Source organism: Oncorhynchus keta, chromosome 32 (genome assembly GCF_023373465.1).
Source record: "Oncorhynchus keta strain PuntledgeMale-10-30-2019 chromosome 32, Oket_V2, whole genome shotgun sequence".
Classification (NCBI taxonomy): Eukaryota; Metazoa; Chordata; class Actinopteri; order Salmoniformes; family Salmonidae; genus Oncorhynchus; species Oncorhynchus keta.
This window is the reverse complement of record NC_068452.1, coordinates 32,936,331-32,958,114: the sequence shown is the minus strand read 5'-3', so window position 1 is coordinate 32,958,114 and position 21,784 is coordinate 32,936,331. Positions and strand designations below refer to the sequence as shown.

The following is a 21,784-nucleotide window of genomic DNA, read 5'->3' as shown; positions in this document are numbered from 1 at the left end:
CTACTGTTGCTTTGTGAGTCTTTTCTAGTAGTCATATAAATGCCAGGGAAGTCATGCAGTGATTATACCCTTATGAACTGAGCATTACAGTCATGCTCACTGTCAGCACACTGAAACTCTGCTACACCAACCGAGGGGGAAGTGTGTGTGCGCGCTTGCATGCACGTGTGTGTGTGTGACACAAAGAGAGAGGAGTAGGAAAGGATTAAGAGAGTGAGGGGGAATGACACAGAGAAAGGGGAAGGCAGGGAGTGGATGAGGAGATGAATTAAAAAGACAAGGAATGGAAGCGAAAGAGTGTGTGTGTGAGTGTGTGTGTGTGAGAGTGAGTGTGTGTGTGTGTGTGAGGGAGAGGCGGAGGAGAACAGGTCTGTATATAGACACACTTGTCTAGGGGCGAACGGGGCACCTGCAGCACTTTGACAGTGTGAGCAGCATGAGAACAGTTCAGAACAACACACACACATACACACAGAAGTGCAGAAGCACCAGTTAGCACTGCTACAACACCACGAACTGCTGGGGGGGCTGGAGGTGGGTGAAGGGGCCGGGGGAACTGCTGTCTCCATGGCAACGTTCCCACCGTGCATTTTTTTTTTTTTTAGTCGGAAAGACATTTCACTCAGTTCAGTGAGCTGAAAGAAGCAGAGAGGGAGGGAGAGAGACTGGGGGAGGTGTGTGCAATACATTACATAGAGCTGTTTCTATCACACTGGAGGGATTTATTAGGAAGCTGTCAGCTACGCATTATTGCTAATATATTACTCATTACTATATATAATGGTAATGTATTCTGTTATCTCATTAAATATACATGTCATTGCTGTGGGTGAGCCTTTGGTGTTTTTGAATTTAGCAATGAAAGAAAGCAACGACCCCATGTAGATAAATCAAATCAAATTTATTTATATAGCCCTTCGTACATCAGCTGATATCTCAAAGTGCTGTACAGATAAAGGGAATGTAAACCTCATATCTATGTGACAAAAATATAAATATTCACTGTGCGGTGTAAGACTCATCATATGCAATATGGCTACACTTTTCAGTCCACTCCCTATGAATTTCACTTTTTTTTTATACCTCCATAAATGTTCATAAATGTCACCCCAGAATTAGAAATAACCTCTGTGTGTGTGTGTGTGTGTGTGTGTGTGTGTGTGTGTGTGTGTGTGTGTGTGTGTGTGTGTGTGTGTGTGTGTGTGTGTGTGTGTGTGTGTGTGTGTGTGTGTTTATTTATGTTTTGACCTAATACTGTTTTCCAAAATCAGTGTCAGTTATTTGTCGTAACCCAGTTCTGTCTGTATGTCAGGTGTATCAGTGTGTTGGTGGTGATTACCTGTTGAGAACCAGATGGTCCCCTCTCTCCCAGCTGGAGGAGCCGGTCAAGAGAGGGATCGTCTATACTACACTCCCCCTGGAACAACCAGACAGGACAATCAAAGCACCTGATAGAGAAAAATGATCAAACCCCACAGAACAGTCCCCTAAAGCAATATGCCATTTCTCATCACCAAGAGGGAGTCAAAATACAACAGTGACTAAATTTGTTTTCCAACCACATCAGGAGTTGTAAGCTTTTCTAATTGCAGGAGAACTGCCGGTTCTGCCAATTGAATTTCAAAAGCAGTGACAAACTGCACTTCCCTCAGAGCTACAAAATACATCAAAGTCCCCTAGAAAGGGATGGAAACACGGTCCCTTTACCGGAATTAATTTGGCCACTGTGCTTAAGTCAGAATGAAAGGCTGTGTGGGTTCAATGTGTTTGGGACCCAAGGATAGCCTTGGGCACACTCCTGGCCCCGCACAAACCCTGCTAAGGTCACTGGGAGCCAGCGCCCATGATGTGGCCCTCACTTGATGTTTGCCCATGGCCTAAACAGAACTGCTGCCACTTTACAGCGCCTTGCACTGCTTTAAATTGGGTTAAATGGATTCAGAACATTGTTTCTGTGGGATTGAGTTTGATGAGCTCTGATGCCCTTTGCTGTTCGCTGGGCTGTGCTGACTGGCTCACAGTGCCACAGGGGAATAGATTCTATTGTTGGACGAGAGAAACACAGCGCCCGATGCGTTCCGTTCACAGGTTTCGCTCGTGGCGCATTGTGTTGATTTGACAACAGGTTAGCTCGCTGAAGGCTGCCCCAGTAATTATGTGCTTATTTCAGCACAGAGGATAGGAGGTGATCGAGACATGTCCTGGTTTATAAAAAAAAGGTTACGTTGGCAAGGGGGTTAGGCAGAACCTGTAGGCCCATTTCACAACCTATGTAAACATACAGGACGTATAGGTTTATGCTTGATGTACTGGATACATGGACACTATAATCACTGATGTATCACTTCCTTGCCTGTTGTCTCTCAAATCATGCAGCTCACTGCCTTCAAGGCCTAGTCATTTCTAAGACTAGCAGACTGTGCTGACATCTGGTGTAACAAGGCGGTATGGCATATATGGCAAATAAATAATATCACATATATATTATATGTCTCTATAATTTCACTGTAAATGTCATCAATTTGGTATAAATGATAGGACTGTCACTGACTGTCAGGACTGTCCGTTACCGCTTAGGTTCCTCATGGCAGCTATAGAGAGGTCAATCAATTCTTGATCAGTTGCTCGGTTGTTGACTGAGCATCCCTTATGGTCCATTTTCAAGCTCAACCAGGCCTGAGATGTCGATAACAGAACGTTTGACTAGTGGTTTGTTTTCGGCACGGCCTACTTTGTGTGTCAAAATGACAATGGTTTCGTTTTATTAACTGTACAATTTAAGTATTTGGCCTCGTCTAAAACACAATTATTTGGCTGACGGCTACATACCGCCAGGTGAGTAGCCCTCTAGCTAGCTGAACGCAATTAATGAATATTTTGGCTAGCATTGGCTTGTGGCCACCTCGCAAATGCTATAATGTCTACATGCCCACGATAAATTGAATTTCTACTTCGCTTACTAAAGCTTTTATATTAGTCTATTAAAATGTTTGACATGTTAACCACATTACTGTTAGCTGTATAACGTTATAGTGAATGTAAGAGTTGCTGGTCATTGATGTACAACAGTTAGCAGGAGCTAAGCTAACGTTGGCTGACTGGGGGTGTGTGTTCATTATGCCGATTCTACCTTTTACTCCAAACGGAAAACGTTTTGCCACGAACAATAGTTTATATTAGGCGAATTCAGGTAGGACCCGCCCCGTTTTTTAAATATTTTGCTCCCGTTTGGTTCTTAAACGGTTTCCGTTGCAAGGCGTAAATGAACACACACACACACGTAACTTTAGGATGCTTTGACTGAGCATAATCAGTAGCCGTGGTCCATAAGTATACGTTTATTTATAGTTGTCCAGCTAAAAACGACCAAAGGAGTGTAGCTAATTATGCATTTTATGCCTGTCTAGTTCTTATCTTCTGCCTAACGTATTATGCCTGATTTGGTTATTTTTCCATATGGACAACTGATTCTGGACTGATGGACAACTTTCCATCTGCTATTCCATGCATTTCGTTTTATCAAGATCGAGTGTTGATGTGAAGTGTAAATGTAAGTATTGTTAAATAGTTAGCTATCATAACGTAAACCTAGGTAACATATCACAGTATGTTATGCACACCTGTCACAACCAGTGATCACAGAGACAGCAACTTTTGTTGTGGCCCAGTAACTGATTCAACTAGTCAACTTTTTTCTCCATCTAGATCATGGACCTGCCCATTAAACCTGGCGCCAATCAAGTGGCAGACGTGGTGTTCGTCATCGAAGGAACTGCAAACCTCGGCCCCTATTTTGAATCCCTCAGAAAACATTACATACTACCTGCAATCGAGTAAGTGGACTTCAATTGTACTTTTTGCTTCATTGGGTGTGTACAATATCGCTCTGTGGAGTCCTGACTTGTTCCCTGTCCCATCATCACAGGTACTTCAATGGAGGCCCTCCAGCAGAGACAGACTTTGGAGGAGATGTGAGTCTAAATTCAACGTTGTTTTCTCCTTACGGTTATTACTATTTATTTACTCTTTATTTAAGAAGGTATGAGAACAACAATGCCAATTCTCTCTTCTCTCAGTATGGAGGCACACAGTATGGTCTTGTTGTGTTCAACACAGTGGACTGTGCTCCTGAATCCTACGTCCAGTGTCACGCACCAACCAGCTCAGCCTTTGAGTTTGTCTCGTGGATTGACAGCATCCAGTAAGATTTGTTTTTGTCATGCTATTTAGAAGGACATGTTAAGATGGGTTAGTATTAATCTTCCTTGATCAATGTGTAACTTTGTCTCTGTCAGGTTCATGGGAGGAGGAGCAGAGAGCTGTAGTCTCATCGCAGAGGGTCTGTCTGTGGCCTTGCAGCTCTTTGATGACTTCAAAAAGATGAGGGAGCAAATGTGAGTTATTCTTTTATTACTAAACTCAGCAAAAAAAAGAACCGTCCTCACTGTCAACTGCGTTTATTTTTAGCGAACTTAAAATGTGTAAATATTTGTATGAACATAACAAGATTCAACAACTGAGACATAAACTGAACAAGTTCCACAGACGTGACTAACAGAAATGGAATAACGTGTCCCTGAACAAGGGAGTGGGGGGGAAGTCCAAATCAAAAGTAACAGTCAGTATCTGTTGTGGCCACCAGCTGCATTAAGTACTGCAGTGCATCTCCTCATTTGACTGCACCAATTTGGCCAGTTCTTGCTGTGAGATGTTACCCCACTCTTCCAGCAATGCACCTGCAAGTTCCCTGACATTCCTGGGGGGAATGGCCCTAGCCCTCACCCTCTGATCCCAGGTCCTCTCTTTGCTGGCCATGGCAGAACACTGACATCCCTGACTTGCAGGAAATCACACACAGAATGAGCAGTATGGCTGGTGGCATTGTCATGCTGGATGGTCATGTCAGTATGAGCCTGCAGGAAGGGTACCACATGAGGGAGGAGGATGTCTTCCCTGTAACGCACAGCGTTGAGATTGCCCGCAATGACGACAAGCTCTGTTACATACTGTGACACACTGCCCCAGACCATGACGGACCCTCCCCCTCCAAATCGATCCCGCTCCAGAAAACAGGCCTCGATGTAACCCTCAATCCTTCGAGAACAAACGCAAATCCGACCATCACTCCAGGTGAGACAAAACCGCAACTCGTCAGTGAAGAGCACTTTTTGCTAGTCCTGTCTGGTCCAGCGAAGGTGGGTTTGTGCCCATAGGCGACGTTGTTGCCGGTGATGTCTGGTGAGGACCTGCCTTACAACAGCCCCCTGCCTATAAGCCCTCAGTCCAGCCTCTCAGCCTATTGTGGACAGCCTGAGCACTGATGGAGGGATTGTGCTTTCCTGGTGTAACTCGGCAGTTGTTGTTGCCATCCTGTACCTGTCCCGCAGGTGTGATGTTCGGATGTACCGATCCTGTGCAGGTGTTGTTACACGTGGTCTGCCACTGCGAGGACGATCAACTGTCCGTCCTGTCTCCCTGTAGCGCTGTCTTAGGCGTCTCACAGTACGGACATTGCACTTTATTCCCCTGGCCACATCTGCAGTCCTCATGCCTCCTTGCAGCATGCCTAAGGCACGTTCACGCAGATGAGCAGGGACCCTGGGCATCTTTCTTTTGGTGTTTTTCAGAGTCAGGACACTAAAGAGGCCTTTCTACTAAGTTTTCATAACTGTGACCTAAATTGCCTACTGTCTGTAAGCTGTTAGTCTTAACGACCATTCTACAGGTGCATGTTCATGAATTGTTTATGGTTCATTGAACAAGCATGGGAAACAGTGTTTAAACCCTTTACAATGAAGATCTGTGAAGTTATTTGGATTTTTACGAATGATCTTTGAAAGACAGGGTCCTGAAAAAGGGACGTTTCTTTTTTTGCTGAGCTTAGTAGACACACACACACACACACTAGCATATGTCTCTTGTCTCTATTAATCAGAGGTCAGACACACAAAGTCTGTGTGCTGCTGTGTAACTCTCCGCCATACCTGCTCCCTGCCGTGGAGAGTGTCAGCTATACGGGCTGCACTGCAGACAATCTGGTCAAGATCATCAGAGATGTAAGTAACATAGCACCTCTATCAGATAGCCTGTATAGATTACCCGCTGGGCCATTTTGGGGAATGATGTGACTTCTGTACTTATTAATGGCTGCTGATATCCCATAATAACCTTGTGCCTCTTCCTCAGAGAGGGATTCATTTTTCTGTGGTGTCGCCACGGAAACTGCCAGCGTTACGGGCGCTGTTCGACAGGGCGTCACCAGTCGGGGGACAGGTCGACCCCCACCCAGACTACAGCCAAGACCCCTTCCACATGATCCTGGTTAGGGGTATCTCACTTCCTGGTGAGGAGCAGCACTCAAAATAATTGACAGAGAACAGATTGATTGAAGTCAGTATCGGCCGATCAAATTCTAAAATGTTTCTTTCTCCAGTGTCATCAGGGGGAGGATCGGGCCCTCTCAAACCAATTCTACCCCCTCAACCCCTGCCTGTCAGTCAGCCTCCTCTTGGTCCCGCCTCGCAGGCTCCTCCACCAATAAGCACGGCCCATCCATATCAGGTACTGAAGATATGTTTTAACTTGGTAGCTTTTACCAGCCCATCAACATTGGATTGACAGGCTCTTAGCTGACACAGTGTTCTCTCTCCCTCTCTTGCTGCCCTGTCAGCCCCCACCTTCCCTTAACGCGGCCCAGGCAGCTGCACAGATGGCTGTAGAGGCAGCCAACAACCAGAAGAGTCGCTGTGAGTACCAATAGCCTGCATTCTTCTATCCTCTGTCACCGGTATGGTTGATCATCAGCCCAGATTGATTGCTAGTCTATTACAGGGGTGTTCACCTCTTACCCTACGAGGTCCGGAGCCTGCAGGTTTACTGTTCTACCTGATAATTAAATTCACCAGGTCAAAATCAGTCCCTGATTAGAGGGTTAGAATGGGGGGGGGGACAGTACTGAACTGGCTTCAAATTCCAGAGTTGAATATGAGGGGTCTATTATATCTGTTACCTTGTCTTTTTTGGCATCCCCTATCCAGTCCCAGGCATGGTCAATCCTGGTCCCCCATTCAGCGGTCAGTCAACTCTCCCATCTGTAGCAGGAGTGAAGTTGGCTCCCTCCAGTCAGCCCAGCCTATCTACAGTCACCATAGTTTCCACACCCATGTTGCCTCAGCAACAAGCTCCTCCCCCGCAGCAGCAACAAGTCCAGCCGCCGGGACAACCACAGCCCAATCAGCAGCAGTCGGTGCCCCCTCAGCAGCAGCAGCCCACAGCCAATCAGCAGACGCCCCCATCCTCACAGCCTGGCATGGTGAGGCCTGTCCATATGTTGCATCATCTTCCCACAATACTCCACATCAATATTCAACTTCTCTGCCTCCAGTCAAGTTGTCTTTCTCTCCATCTAACGCTTTCTCTTTCTCTCATTTTCTTCTGATAGCCTGGTGTGTCTGCAGCCCAGGCAAATCCGATTGGGGGACAGCAGCAAGGCGTTGCCAATAAGATTGTAGCATGGAGTGGGGTACTGGAGTGGCAAGAGGTGAGGGAAACTAGAACTTGGTTTAAACATGCTGCTGAAGAGGTCTATACTTCTATTTGTGTTTTCAAGTCATCCTCTGACCTTGTAAGGAAATGTTATAAGGTCTGCAACAAAGCTATGCTTGGAACTGATTGAATCAACTGTCATTGATTGTGACGTGAATAATCATACTATACCTTTGTGATGGATTTCACCTTTGATCAAAGTGATGGAGTTACTTGACATGGTTGAACCTGTTGTAGGGGAACATGGATTTTAATGATCTAAAATACTAATCAACTCTGGAGATGTTTGTGTTTCCAAGCCATTTCAAAACCTGACTTGGTCAATAATCTGATTGACTGATTTGCACTACTTCTTCTGTGATACCTGTTGACCATGAAACTCTATCACACAACAATGTGCAGCAAGCCTACACACTGTAACCAACACACAGTTAGACCACAACATCCCCAAACACATAGACAATAGACATAGTATTGCCACAGGTCACTAAAGTGCATCTGAAGTCACGTATCAATAGATGCAGCATTCAGGTTAGATTTGTATATCTTCCTTGTTCAGGTCAGGATATTGCTGGATCATATCTTAGTCTCCTCTAATCCACCAGAGTCCTCCCAAATGCTGTACAGAACACATATAAAGAACCCATACATCTGGTCTTTAATCCCAACACAATGCAGTAGTAATGGTCAACAGGGACTGCAGCAGAGCGGACCAATCTGGGATTGATCCCCTGAAGATGAACGTTGCTTATTTTCCTGTAGGATTGGTGCCATCCATCCTCTTCACAATGTTCCACTGGCAGCACTGTTTTGCATGTTGGGTAATTTCTAACATGGAGGTTTTTATTCAAATGGTGCCCCTGGGTGTAGGACCGAAGCCCCCTGGTCACTCTGTATGCTAACTTCCAAACCTCTCCTTCCGTTTCTCCAAACATCCCTCCATTCCTCTCCTCCCTCCCTACCTCCCCCACCCATCACTTCAGAAGCCTAAAGCCTCGTCTATGGATTCCAATACCAAACTCACTCGCTCCCTGCCCTGCCAGGTGCAAGTCAACCAAGGAGAGAACCTGTGAGTGTTTCACTGCAACTATCTTTGATATCATTCCAGTGTCAGCTGCACTGATTGGTCATTGTGTGTATTGCTATATGTATGAAGAGTTCTGATTGGTTGGTTCCCTGTTCTTCATGACAGAAATGCCGACCAGTGGCCACAGAAGCTCATCATGCAATTGATCCCACAACAGCTACTGGTGAGAGAACCCTCTCGTGTGTGTGTGTGTGTGTGTGTGTGTGTGTGTGTGTGTGTGTGTGTGTGTGTGTGTGTGTGTGTGTGTGTGTGTGCGTGCGCGTGTGCGCGTGTGTTCAGAAATTACTTGATGACATTGAGAATACAGACATCTAAATAAAGCCTTTCTCCCTCCTCAGACAACACTCGGTCCCCTCTTCAGAAACTCTAGAATGGTTCAGTTTCTCTTCACCAACAAAGATGTAGAGTCACTAAAAGGTCTTTATCGTATCATGGCCACTGGATTTGTAAGTCCAGCTCTTCTGCTTCACATGCTCTATTTTTGCTGCCATTTGTCCCTATCCTTTTCTGTCTCAATATTCAATACAGTGGAGTCTCAACAATGGACATCAGCATTTCCCTCCATTGTGCACTAGATGGACTTGGCAGATATAAATAGGCTGTAGTTACACTCTGAGAACACTAGAGGGAGCACCATGTTCATCATGTAGTAAACGGCTACAGAGATTTTCAACACTGTCGGGCGTCATAGAAAAACTGCATGCAGCCTGTGAGATTTACCCAGGTCCGATTAAATTCAGGTCAGGTTGACTGGTTTTGTGTCACTTGAACAATGACGAGGGCTGTGACAGACTGACAGACAGTTCTGCCCTCTGGCTGCAGGCGGGGTGCGTCCACTTCCCCCACAGCGCCCCCTGTGAGGTGCGGGTGCTCATGCTGCTCTACTCCTCCAAGAAGAGGATTTTCATGGGCCTCATCCCCAACGACCAGAGTGGATTCGTCAACGGCATCCGACAGGTCATCACCAACCACAAACAGGTCCAGCAGCACCGCTCGGTGAGTTATACAGACACGGGTCATCACCAACCACAAACAGGTCCAGCAGCACCGCTCGGTGAGTTATACAGACACGGGTCATCACCAACCACAAACAGGTCCAGCAGCACCGCTCGGTGAGTTATACAGACACGGGTCATCACCAACCACAAACAGGTCCAGCAGCACCGCTCGGTGAGTTATACAGACACGGGTCATCAACAACTACAAACACTGCTCGGTTCGTAAGACAGACAGGTCCAGCAGCACCGCTCGGTGAGTCATACGGACACGGGTCATCACCAACCACAAACAGGTCCAGCAGCACCGCTCGGTGAGTTATACAGACACGGGTCATCAACAACTACAAACACTGCTCGGTTCGTCAGACAGACAGGTCCAGCAGCACCGCTCGGTGAGTTATACAGACACGGGTCATCATCAACTACAAACACTGCTCGGTTTGTCAGACAGACAAGTCCAGCAGCACCGCTCGGTGACTTATACAGACACGGGTCATCAACAACTACAAACACTGCTCGGTTCGTCAGACAGACGGGTCCAGCAGCACCGCTCGGTGAGTTATACAGACACGGGTCATCAACAACTACAAACACTGCTCGGTTCGTCAGACAGACGGGTCCAGCAGCACCGCTCGGTGAGTTATACAGACACGGGTCATCAACAACTACAAACACTGCTCGGTTCGTCAGACAGACGGGTCCAGCAGCACCGCTCGGTGAGTTATACAGACACGGGTCATCAACAACCACAAACACTGCTCGGTTTGTCAGACAGACAGGTCCAGCAGCACCGCTCGGTGAGTTATACAGACACGGGTCGTCAACAACCACAAACACTGCTCGGTTTGTCAGACAGACAGGTCCAGCAGCACCGCTCGTTGAGTTATACAGATACGGGTCATCAACAACCACAAACACTGCTCGGTTTGTCAGACAGACAGGTCCAGCAGCACCGCTCGGTGAGTTATACAGACACGGGTCATCAACAACCACAAACACTGCTCGGTTCGTCAGACAGACAGGTCCAGCAGCACCGCTCGGTGAGTTATACAGACACGGGTCATCAACAACTACAAACACTGCTCGGTTCGTCAGACAGAGAGGTCCAGCAGCACCGCTCGGTGAGTTATACAGACACGGGTCATCAACAACTACAAACACTGCTCGGTTCGTCAGACAGACAGGTCCAGCAGCACCGCTCGGTGAGTTATACAGACACGGGTCATCAACAACTACAAACACTGCTCGGTTCGTCAGACAGACAGGTCCAGCAGCACCGCTCGGTGAGTCATACAGACACGGGTCATCAACAACCACAAACACTGCTCGGTTCGTCAGACAGACAGGTCCAGCAGCACCGCTCTGTGAGTTAGGAAGGAATGAAGGGATGGAGCAAAGGGGGTAGTATACGCGCTAGTAACTGGAGCTATACTAGCCAGCACAGTGGAAGTGCTTCCCAAGAGCAGTCTTGGGCCAATGAGGTGGTCAATTTTTATTTTATTTTTTTGAATATTGTTTTTAACTAGACAAGTCGGTTAAGTACAAATTCCTATTTTCAATGACGGCCTAGGAACAGTGGGTTAACTGCCTTGTTCAGGGGCAGAACGACAGATTTCTACCTTGTCAGCTCGGGATTCGATCTTGCAACCTTTCGGTTACTAGTCCAACGCTCTAACCACTAGTCTACCTGTGGAAAATGTTTTCCTGTTTGAGAGCACCGCCCCTTGTCATTTCTGGTTTGATCTCAATTACAGTCAACACAATTCTAACAACCGTTAGGATACCGTGTTTTCTTTCAGGTTAACATTTAGCGTGCAGATTTTGTGACAGAAACGGAATGCCTCAGTTACAAATCCAACCTGCCTGTGGTCTACATGACTTTATATCCTCACAGCCTTTCTGCTCCCATTATAGTTGATGCCGCCTGTCTACTCATGCTGCAAATTTAAGTGAAAAACATGTTAGACCGTGTGTATTTAGAGAAGACTGAGACCTTGTGTCCCATTACATATTCAAAGCTGCATTGCTAATGGGGAATTGCTATGGCAATCTCAACACAATTAAAATTTCAATTATTTGATCCTTGTTTGGGGTATTTTTTTCCCCAGACGTGGCTCTGGAATAGTGTTACTGGTGATTTAGATATGATTTTATAACCGTGAAAGACCCAAATTGAATATTTTCCCTGAACCATATAGATGACTTGATGTTAAAGGTCCAATGCAGCTGTTTTTCTCTCAATATCAAATCATTTCTGGGTAACAATTAAGTACCTTACTGTGATTGTATTTAATTATGGGGTTAGAAATAATTTCACTATTCGAATAGTATCATGAATATTTGTCAGATATCTGGATATTCTAAATGCATGTGGTTTTTAAACTTTAACCTGAGCACTGCTGCCTGAAGGAGAGAGGCTGGTGCACTATGCTGCAGAGGGGGCGGTGTATGTGAGATAGGACCGGAGGGAGGGCGAGAGAGATGGTTATAGTTAGCTAGGCTAACAACAACCTACTTGTTGGTTGCTCGTTGTAGCCTACCTCTTCTCATTTCGCTAACTTTTAATTACATAATTTTATTCCATCTCTCATGTATTCGTAAACTCACTCCACTTTCTACACATTGAGACTCTTCACAGCTTTGATTGGCCAACATAAATAACAAGCTACACAAGAAGGATACCTCTTTTTTTCTGGGGAGCACGTCATAACTACATTGTAAAGTTTGTTTTATTAAAAACTACAGAATGTTTTATTAATTATTTGAAATGTTACATTTAATGTAGAAAGGGCTTTTTCAGTGTTAAAATAGGCTTATGATGTTTTTTTTAAATAAAATTAATACTCACAAGTATTTGAATACATGCACATCCCTAGTTAAAATTGTAAAAAACAAATAGCTTCTTAGCAAAGAGCATTTTCTTAAGCTGTCTGGGCATGGTCTGAGTGAAGAGGGGAAAACTTAACTAGCTCTTATTGGCAGAGAGGTTTGGAACTTTTTACCGCCTGGTGATGTCACTAGGTAGGCCAAAACGCCAACCCATTTCAGAATGTCTTTTAAAACAGCTCTGACACTAAAAGAGCATTATTTTCATAGTACTATTCCAACCTCAGTGTGTAAAACACAGTCAAATCACGTTTTGACTGCACTGGGCCTTTAATGTGTGCTCTGGGTGTTTTTAGGCAGGCTGCTGAGTTAAATAGGAAGTCCACAGGGGAGAGGAGACGGACAGCTTTTATCCTGATCCTAGATCAGGGGTGTCAAACTAATTTACCCCGCGGGCCAATTTCTGTCTTCACTGAGGTCTGGAGGGCCGCACTTCAAATGGGTAATAATTCCTCTCCGTCAAAATGTGCAAAAATATTCCTCCATCACTTTTGGAATTTTCAATGCTCCTTGACTGTTAGCTTTCGATGACTGTTAGCACACTGGACAGAGTGAAGAGACTGTAAATGTAGATCAATTATAATTTCTACACAGTTTTGATTTGGTTTTAGTCATTGCAATGTTAATTGAGATTGGTTTTCGCCCGGAAAAAAATTGCCAAAAAAAACTGCAGGCAGGATTGAATCGTCTTGTGGCCTCGAGTTTGACACATGTCGTAGATGGTGGTGGTGTCTCATCCAGTGCCACGATTAGACAGGTTAGGATAGGCAGGAATACCATTGTAAGTACAGTGGGGCAAAAAAGTATTTAGTCAGCCACCAATTGTGTAAGTTCTCCCACTTAAAAAGATGAGAGGTACACTTCAACTATGACAGACAAAATGAGAAAATCACATTGTTGGATTTTTAATGAATGTATTTGCAAATTATGGTGGACAATAAGTATTTGGTCACCTACAAACAAGCAAGATTTCTGGCTCTCACAGACCTGTAACTTCTTCTTTAAGAGGCTCCTCTGTCCTCCACTCGTTACCTGTATTAATGGTACCTGTTTGAACTTATTATCAGTATAAAAGACACCTGTCCACAACCTTAAACAGTCACACTCCAAACTCTACTATGGCCAAGACCAAAAAGCTGTCAAAGGACACCAGAAACAAAATTGGAGTCCTGCACCAGGCTGGGAAGACTGAATCTGCAATAGGTAAGCAGCTTGGTTTGAAGAAATCAACTGTGGGAGCAATTATTAGGAAATGGAAGACATACAAGACCACTGATAATCTCCCTCGATCTGGGGCTCCACACAAGATCTCACCCCGTGGGGTCAAAATGATCACAAGAACGGTGATCAAAAATCCCAGAACCCCACCGGGGGACCTAGTGAATGACCTGCAGAGAGCTGGGACCAAAGTAACAAAGCCTACCATCAGTAACACACTACGCCGCCAGGGACTCAAATCCTGCAGTGCCAGACGTGTCCCCCTGCTTAAGCCAGTACATGTCCAGGCCCGTCTGAAGTTTGCTAGAGAGTATTTGGATGATCCAGAAGAAGATTGGGAGAATTTCATATGGTCATATGAAACCAAAATATAACTTTTTGGTAAAAACTCAACTCGTTGTGTTTGGAGGACAAAAAATGCTGAATTGCATCCAAAGAACACCATACCTACTGTGAAGCATGGGGGTGGAAACATCATGCTTTGGGGCTGTTTTTCTGCAAAGGGACCAGGGCGACTGATCCGTTTAAAGAAAAGAATGAATGGGGTCATGTATCGTGAGATTTTGAGTGAAAACCTCCTTCCATCAGCAAGGGCATTGAAGATGAAACGTGGCTGGGTCTTTCAGCATGACAATGATCCCAAACACAACGCCCCGGCAACGAATGAGTGGCTTCGTAAGAAGCATTAAGGACCTGGAGTGGCCTAGCCAGTCTCCAGATCTCAACCCCATAGAAAATCTTTGGAGGGAGTTGAGTCTGTTGCCCAGCAACAGCCCCAAAACATCACTGCTCTGGAGGAGATCTGCATGGAGGAAATGGGCCAAAATACCAGCAAAGTATTGAGAAAATTTTGTTATTGACCAAATACTTATTTTCCACCATAATTTGCAAATAAATTCATTAAAAATCCTACAATGTGATTTTTCTGGAAAAAAATGTTTTTCTCTCATTTTGTCTCATTTTGTCTGTCACCTTACACTAGAAAAGTAACCTTGTTGGTTCTCTTCTCCAGATAGGTTCAGGAGGGCCGATGCCAGGGCCACCTGGCCAGGTTCAACCCAATCAGAACTTCCTCAACCGGCCGCAGGGGCCCATCCCTGTCTCCCATGGCAACGTGCAGCAGCAGGTACTGTGATTAATCCTGTGGTGTCTCAGCTTGTGCACTTCTCGTTTCCTCCCTCTCCCCTCACACACTCCTCCTGTCTGCATCTCCTGTTTCTATTGTCCCGCAATGACTGCATGTCCCGCAATGACTTTCATCTCCTCCCCTTCTGCACCTTCTCTTCCTCCCCTTCTCTCTCTCCTCTGTTCAGTCTGTGGTGGTGGGCATGCCCTCTGTTAGTCAGGTCACTCTGATGGAGGAACAGCAGAGACAGGCCAACCTGGTGAGACTCACACACATACACAAAAACTCTCACCCAAAATACATGTTAAAAAAATGCACTGAACTTTACCAGGCACAAACTCTCCCTGTGCTCGTTTGGGAACCTGTCTGGTTGGTGAGCAGCTTCTCTCCACTCTGCATGTGTTAGCTACTCTCTCACACTGTCTCAATGGGTGCTCACTGCTACCAATATAGCCAGCCCAGCATGTTCTGGGTTCAGCGAGTTACATTGTTACATTTGGCTGGCTCTTTTTAAAGTGAACCCGGTACACCGTTCCAATGAATCATATGTACGGTGCCTTCAGAAAGTATTCATAGCCTTTGACTTATTTCACATTGTTATGTTACAGCCTGAATTCAAAATGGATTAAATATATTTTTTTCTCACCCATCTACACACAAATACCCCATAAGGACAAAGTGGAAATGTGTTTAAAAATGCAAATTTATTGAAAATGAAGTACAGAAATATCTCTCACCTTAGTATTCACACCCCTGATTAATACTTTGTAGAAGCACCTTTGGCAATGATTACAGCTGAGACTGTCTGGGTAAGTTTCTGGATTGTACTATATTTGCCCATTTATTCTTCTTAAAATTCTTCAAGCTCTGTCAAGTTCATTGTTGATCATTGCTAGACAGTCATTTTCAAGTCTTGCCATAGATTTTCAAGCCAATTTAAGTAAAATCTGTAACTAGGCCACTCAGGAACATTCATTGTTGTCTTGGTAAGCAACTCCAGTGTAGATTTGCCCTTATGTTTTAGGTTATTGTCCTGCTGAAGGATGAATTCCTTGTCCGGTATCTGTTGGAAAGAAGACAACCAGGTTTTCCTTTATGATTTTGACTGTGCTTATAGCTGTATTCCATTTATTTTTATCCCAACAAACTCCATATTCTTTGCCGATGACAAGCATACACATAACATGATGCAGCCACCACCATGCTTTAAAATATGAAGAGTGGTACTCAGTCGTGTTGTGTTGGATTTGTATTTTCCCCACTTTGTTTTTAGGACAAAGTTCATTTGTGTCACATTTTAAGTGACTTGTTGCAAACAGGATGCATGTTTTGGAATATATTCTGTTGGACATAAGACTGAAAAAACACCAGCAAATCAGCTCTGTGTTTTTAATTTTTGAAATCTCCAAACCATTCCAATGTATAATAGAGCGATATGTGATTGCGTATAAATGTAAGTAAGGTTTGAAATGATTATATTTGAGTCAAATACTATATCTGTTCGGGCTTCTTGCGGTCAATTTGAAGTCTACAAATGATTTGTTATTATGTTCTGACCGTCTGCTGAAGAAAAAATCGTTCCGCGGCTGAATCTAGTTTGATCCCTGCTGTACAGGTTTCTGTTCTCCTATCACTACCATTCAACTTTGTAACTGTTTTAAAGTCACCATTGGCCTCATCGTGAAATCCCTTTGCAGTTTCCTTCCTCTCCGGCAACTGAGTTAGGAAGGACGCCTGTATCTTCGTAGTGACTGGGTGTATTGATACACCTTCCAAAGCCTATTTAATAACTTCACCATGCTCAAATGGATATTCAGCGTCTGCTTTAAAAATAAAAATGTTTTTACACATCTACTAATCGGTGCCTTTCTTTGTGAGGCATTGAACAACCTCCTTGGTCTTTGTGGTTGAATCTGTGCTTGAAATTCACTCCTCGATTGAGGGACCTTACAGATGGTTGAACTATATGTGTGGGGTACAGAGATGGTCTAGTAATTCGTAAATCATGTTAAACACACAGTCCATGCAACTTATTATGTGATTTGTTAAGCCAAGTTTTACTCCTGAACTTATTTAGGCTTGCCATAAAAAAAAGGGGTAGAATACTTATTGACTCAATACTTTTCAGTTTAGATGTATTTATTTTTCTAAAATGTTATATAAACAAAATTCTATTTTATGTGTAGATCAGTGACACAAAATCTAAAATCAGGCTGTAACACAACAAAATATGAAAAAGAGGGAAGGGGTGTGAATACTTTTTGAAGACACTGTATTTAAAGTCTCACTCTACTTAGTGCTCTTATCTCTCCAACCTTCTTCTAAACCTCTGACTCTCTGCTTCTCATCCAGATGACGATGAGAGCATCCGGCGCACCTAATCAGCAGCCACCTGTCACCGGTGCTCCGCCCAACCAGGTTGCTCAGGGTGGACAGGCCCCGCCCCAGGGTGCCATGCTCCGCCTTCCAAACCCAGGAGCCAATCCACAGCTGCGCAGTCTCCTCCTCAGCCAACAGCAGCCAGTAAGAACACAACAGTTAACTCTACCAGCCTTGACCGTCATTCATGAAATACATTTGTTATAGTGCATCGTCTTGTAGCCAGGGCTAGATCACCACTGCACACTCTAGAAAGGCTTCTAAATATGTAATACTTTTCTCTATTGGTTAATGATAATGAAGGTCCTACCTACTGTATGATTGATGGTAACCTAGGTGTTGTGTTCCTGTCTCTCAGCAGGGGGGTGTTGGTCACATGCAGGGCATGATGCCTCACCAGGGGCTGGGAGGGCAGCTGGTCCACCCTACTCCAGGAGTGGGCCCCCAAATGCAGGCCCAGTGGAGACAGCCCCTGGCAGGTTAGCTACAGCCGTGGACCCTTTCACTCACATCACACACTGTAAAGACAGTTTGGAGCTAGACATCAGTGCAAGGATTGGCTTTACAATGCAATCTGTCATTAGGAAGCAATTGTTTCCTAATGATTGAGCTTTTGTGTGTAAACTGCTAAATTCAAAAGGGAGGGTGATTGAACATATCTCTCCCATCCGTGCCTATGGTTATCAGACTGAGACTGGGCTATATGGCGTTGACACCAGCAGCAGGATGAATTGAGGATGTCACAGATTAGAGTGATGCCTTCTCATAGAGTATGTGCAGGGTGCCTTTCACTTTGCTGCAACCTGATAGCTAAACAGTTTAGACTCGCACTTCACATTCTTGTTTTTTGCTCAAGTCTGCTCGATAATGCTGTTTACTTCGTGCGTCACTGACTCTACCTGTAACTCAAAAGTAGTTAGTATGTAGTTTATTACCACTGTGTTTATGATAATGTCATCAATGTACCTGTTGCTGTCCCAGGTTAACTCTCTCCTCTCTCTCTCTCTCAGGTCAGATGATGATGGCTGCTGGTCAGAGGGGCCCTGGAGCCCAGCCCCCCGGGATGCCCCAGGTGTCTTCCGTCATGGAGGATGAGATTCTCATGGACCTTATTTGAGTTTGGACCCACAAAGACTACATCCCCCAGCAACCAGCATTTTCAGTTTCATCATGGGGCAGACTGGGAGATGTAGTTTTCCTAGTTTCTACTCTGGCTTTTTTTCTTTTTTTTTCTTATTTTATATCAAAAGTTTGTACTGTAGAGTTATTGGAGGTGATGAGGGGAGGACATGCAAGCACCCACTCTCATGCATATGCGCACACACACACAAACACACACCCTATCACACACCTAATGAAGCCAACGCAATGGGAGGACAGTGTTCATTACACTGTTGTGTGCTTGTATGGAAACCTGTTTTACATTCATTTAATTGTTTATATGAAATGTATTTTTTATTGAGGTTTAACTTTTTCTGAAGTTGTGTTTTTGAGCTATATTACATTGTTTTATTGAGATGAAATAGATACATTTTGTCAAGGAGCCAACCAATGTGTAGAGTCCTTTTTAAAAGTGAGTATACACATAACTCTCCAACCCTGTTCCCGGAGAGCTACTGTCCTGTAGGTTTTCTCTCAGTCCTGTTCCTGGAGAGCTACCGTCCTGTAGGTTTTCACTACAGTCCTGTTCCTGGAGAGCTACCGTCCTGTAGGTTTTAACTTAGTCCTGTTCCTGGAGAGCTACTGTCCTGTAGGTTTTCTCTCAGTCCTGTTCCTGGAGAGCTACTGTCCTGTAGGTTTTCTCTCAGTCCTGTTCCTGGAGAGCTACTGTCCTGTAGGTTTTCACTACAGTCCTGTTCCTGGAGAGCTACTGTCCTGTAGGTTTTCACTACAGTCCTGTTCCTGGAGAGCTACCGTCCTGTAGGTTTTCACTACAGTCCTGTTCCTGGAGAGCTACCGTCCTGTAGGTTTTCACTACAGTCCTGTTCCTGGAGAGCTACTGTCCTGTAGGTTTTCACTACAGTCCTGTTCCTGGAGAGCTACCGTCCTGTAGGTTTTCACTACAGTCCTGTTCCTGGAGAGCTACCGTCCTGTAGGTTTTCACTACAGTCCTGTTCCTGGAGAGCTACCGTCCTGTAGGTTTTCACTACAGTCCTGTTCCTGGAGAGCTACCGTCCTGTAGGTTTTCACTACAGTCCTGTTCCTGGAGAGCTACCGTCCTGTAGGTTTTCTCTCAGTCCTGTTCCTGGAGAGCTACTGTCCTGTAGGTTTTCACTACAGTCCTGTTCCTGGAGAGCTACCGTCCTGTAGGTTTTCACTACAGTCCTGTTCCTGGAGAGCTACCGTCCTGTAGGTTTTCACTACAATCCTGTTCCTGGAGAGCTACTGTCCTGTAGGTTTTCACTACAGTCCTAATCTAGCGCACGTCATTCTAATAATTAGCTGGAGCAAAAACTTGCAAGACTATAGCTCTCCAGTGACAGGGTTTGGGAGCCCTGACAGATTGATCTGTGCCCGAATGCCTGTTATCCAACTCTTTCTGACAGTAGTCTGTCTGAAAGTGTGTGTATTAACACTAGAGCAGTGTGTGAGAATGACTAAAATAGACACACTGATATATAGTTTGAAGTGTGTTTCTGCCAAATGGTGTCAGTGTTAATTCTAACTACTCCAATATGTTGTGGAACCATACCGAGGCCTCCTGTGCCAAGTAGTTATACCAGATGGCGTCGCTTGGCCATGTTTTTCCTGGCATAATGCACAATCGGGCTGACCGCATGCGCACATGGCAGTGTCCACATATGTGCCCAAAATGAGCTTCACACGGCTAAAAACAGACTAAACACACACACGTTGCAGACACTCACATAACTCAACTCGTCCATTAAATATTGTTGCCGATAAATCCTGTAGCGTGTCTTATACACAGACACCTGTACCAACTGCACACAGTCCAGTGAGCTGTATACACATGCTGCAAAACTAAACATTATGTACACTTGAACCTTATTACCCCCACAGACCAACACATTGTTAGCCCTGTGCAGATGCACAGACGGGAAGTGATGTCAGTCCCTGTCACCAGGGAGACGGAGATGGTTGCTTAGATACCATGACACTGGGTTCTTGTTTCTAAGCTTTTTTTCTCCACCTCTCCCTCACGTACTCACACAGACGGAAAGACAGAGACACTGACTAGTCCCCCAGTGGCTGGCGTGTATCTCTCACCTGCCTCCCTCCTTCCATCACTGGTCGACCCTGTGAGCTGACATTCTCTCTCTCTCTTCTGTCTTTCTAATGGGCTGAGTTAATCTCTCCGTATTTCGACATCACTGTGTGTCCTTTAATGCCAGCTACACGTCTCTGAAATGATGCTTCTACCATATGAGCAGGGAAGTAGCAGAATAGTACGCATGAGACTAAAAGTAAAGTATGATGATTTTGTTGTGATATATATTGAGTTGATAGAGCAGATGTGACAGGCTATTTTTCCTATGTTATTGAATTGGACTGTTGACACTGTTTCTCTAGCTGTGGTCTGTCTGTCCTGGTTTTCAAGGGGACAGTGGGCCATTGTGTGAGCCTGGGTGTTTATAGGGCCTGGAGATGGAGTTTATTGGCCTGGTGGCAGAAGTGTTGTTGGGCCTGATGGGGTTTATGGGCCTGGGGGCAGAGTTTGTTTTATGACATGCTGGAGGAGTGTTATCAGGCCTAGTGGTGAGTGGATGTATTTTTTACATCCTTCTGGTACAGCTACATTTAACTTGGAGAGGGGATGATATCATGCCTTAAATTGGATTGGTCTTTACTTTTTAGGGCCTGGTGGTAGAGCTACACTGGGCCTGGTCGTGGAGGTCAATGCTGCCTAATGGATGTGGGGTGCCAGATGGTGTTGTTTGTGATGGAGGAGGTCTATCGACTCAGTAGTGGAGATGCAGGCTTGGTTAACTCTGTATCAGAGTGCAGCTCCTCTTTCAGAGTGTAAAGCTAAGCTTCAGAGCATGGATGGATCCTAGCCTGGCTAGTCACAAGAGATGTTGAATTTAGTATGTATCACAGAGAATAGGTTGTTGTCTACTGCTGGGGTCCATGCTGTTAACCCATCAGATAAAGATCAAAGGTCTCTCAAGGCCCCCAGATGATGCAGAAAGTTCAGCTCTGAGATTCTGAGAAGGGGAACGGGGTGCCTCCCGCACAGCCGGTGTGTCTGGCTCACTTCATACCATACAGTCTCCTTGTTGCTGCTACCCAGCAGAGTGCTAAGGTGGCACAGCTCCCAACGCTAACCGCTAACGCAGTTAACGCTAACAGACACTTAACTCATGTACACAGCAATATCCACACCACAGCAGCCATGAGATCTGAACATTGCAGAGGGAGCTGCAGCAGCCAAGCACATCTCAATGTGCTAACACAGCCCAAGACAGAGAGGAACAGGAACATCAACCCAGCGTAGCAGGACAGAGCTTTAACCAAAACGCAGAGCCGCAGATACTAGGTTGCAAGTGCTCCACCTTCATATGAACTGCATCCTTCCAGCGGCTC

At 45.1% G+C, this 21,784-nt stretch overlaps 1 protein-coding gene across 4 annotated transcripts; it reads left to right on the top strand.

The window, feature by feature from the left end:
- The first annotated feature begins 2,640 nt into the window (after positions 1–2,640).
- Positions 2,641–18,787, top strand: LOC118375358 (mediator of RNA polymerase II transcription subunit 25). Of its 4 annotated transcripts, none has more exons than XM_035761883.2 (21): positions 2,641–2,835; positions 3,525–3,550; positions 3,706–3,833; positions 3,926–3,971; positions 4,077–4,201; positions 4,296–4,394; positions 5,936–6,056; positions 6,187–6,343; positions 6,434–6,561; positions 6,698–6,746; positions 7,038–7,312; positions 7,442–7,540; positions 8,529–8,614; positions 8,738–8,795; positions 8,971–9,078; positions 9,455–9,628; positions 14,747–14,860; positions 15,048–15,119; positions 17,213–17,383; positions 17,598–17,718; positions 18,250–18,787. In XM_035761883.2, exons 3-21 carry the CDS (start codon positions 3,709–3,711, stop codon positions 18,354–18,356), a joined length of 2,235 nt encoding a protein of 744 aa, XP_035617776.2. In that variant the 5' UTR covers positions 2,641–2,835; positions 3,525–3,550; positions 3,706–3,708; the 3' UTR covers positions 18,357–18,787. The 4 variants fall into 4 exon arrangements, with proteins under 4 accessions (XP_035617776.2, XP_035617775.2, XP_035617774.2 ...); XM_035761882.2 differs by having other exon boundaries at positions 2,642–2,835; positions 6,671–6,746; positions 8,532–8,614; XM_035761881.2 differs by having other exon boundaries at positions 2,642–2,835; positions 6,671–6,746.
- The last annotated feature ends 2,997 nt before the right edge of the window (positions 18,788–21,784 follow it).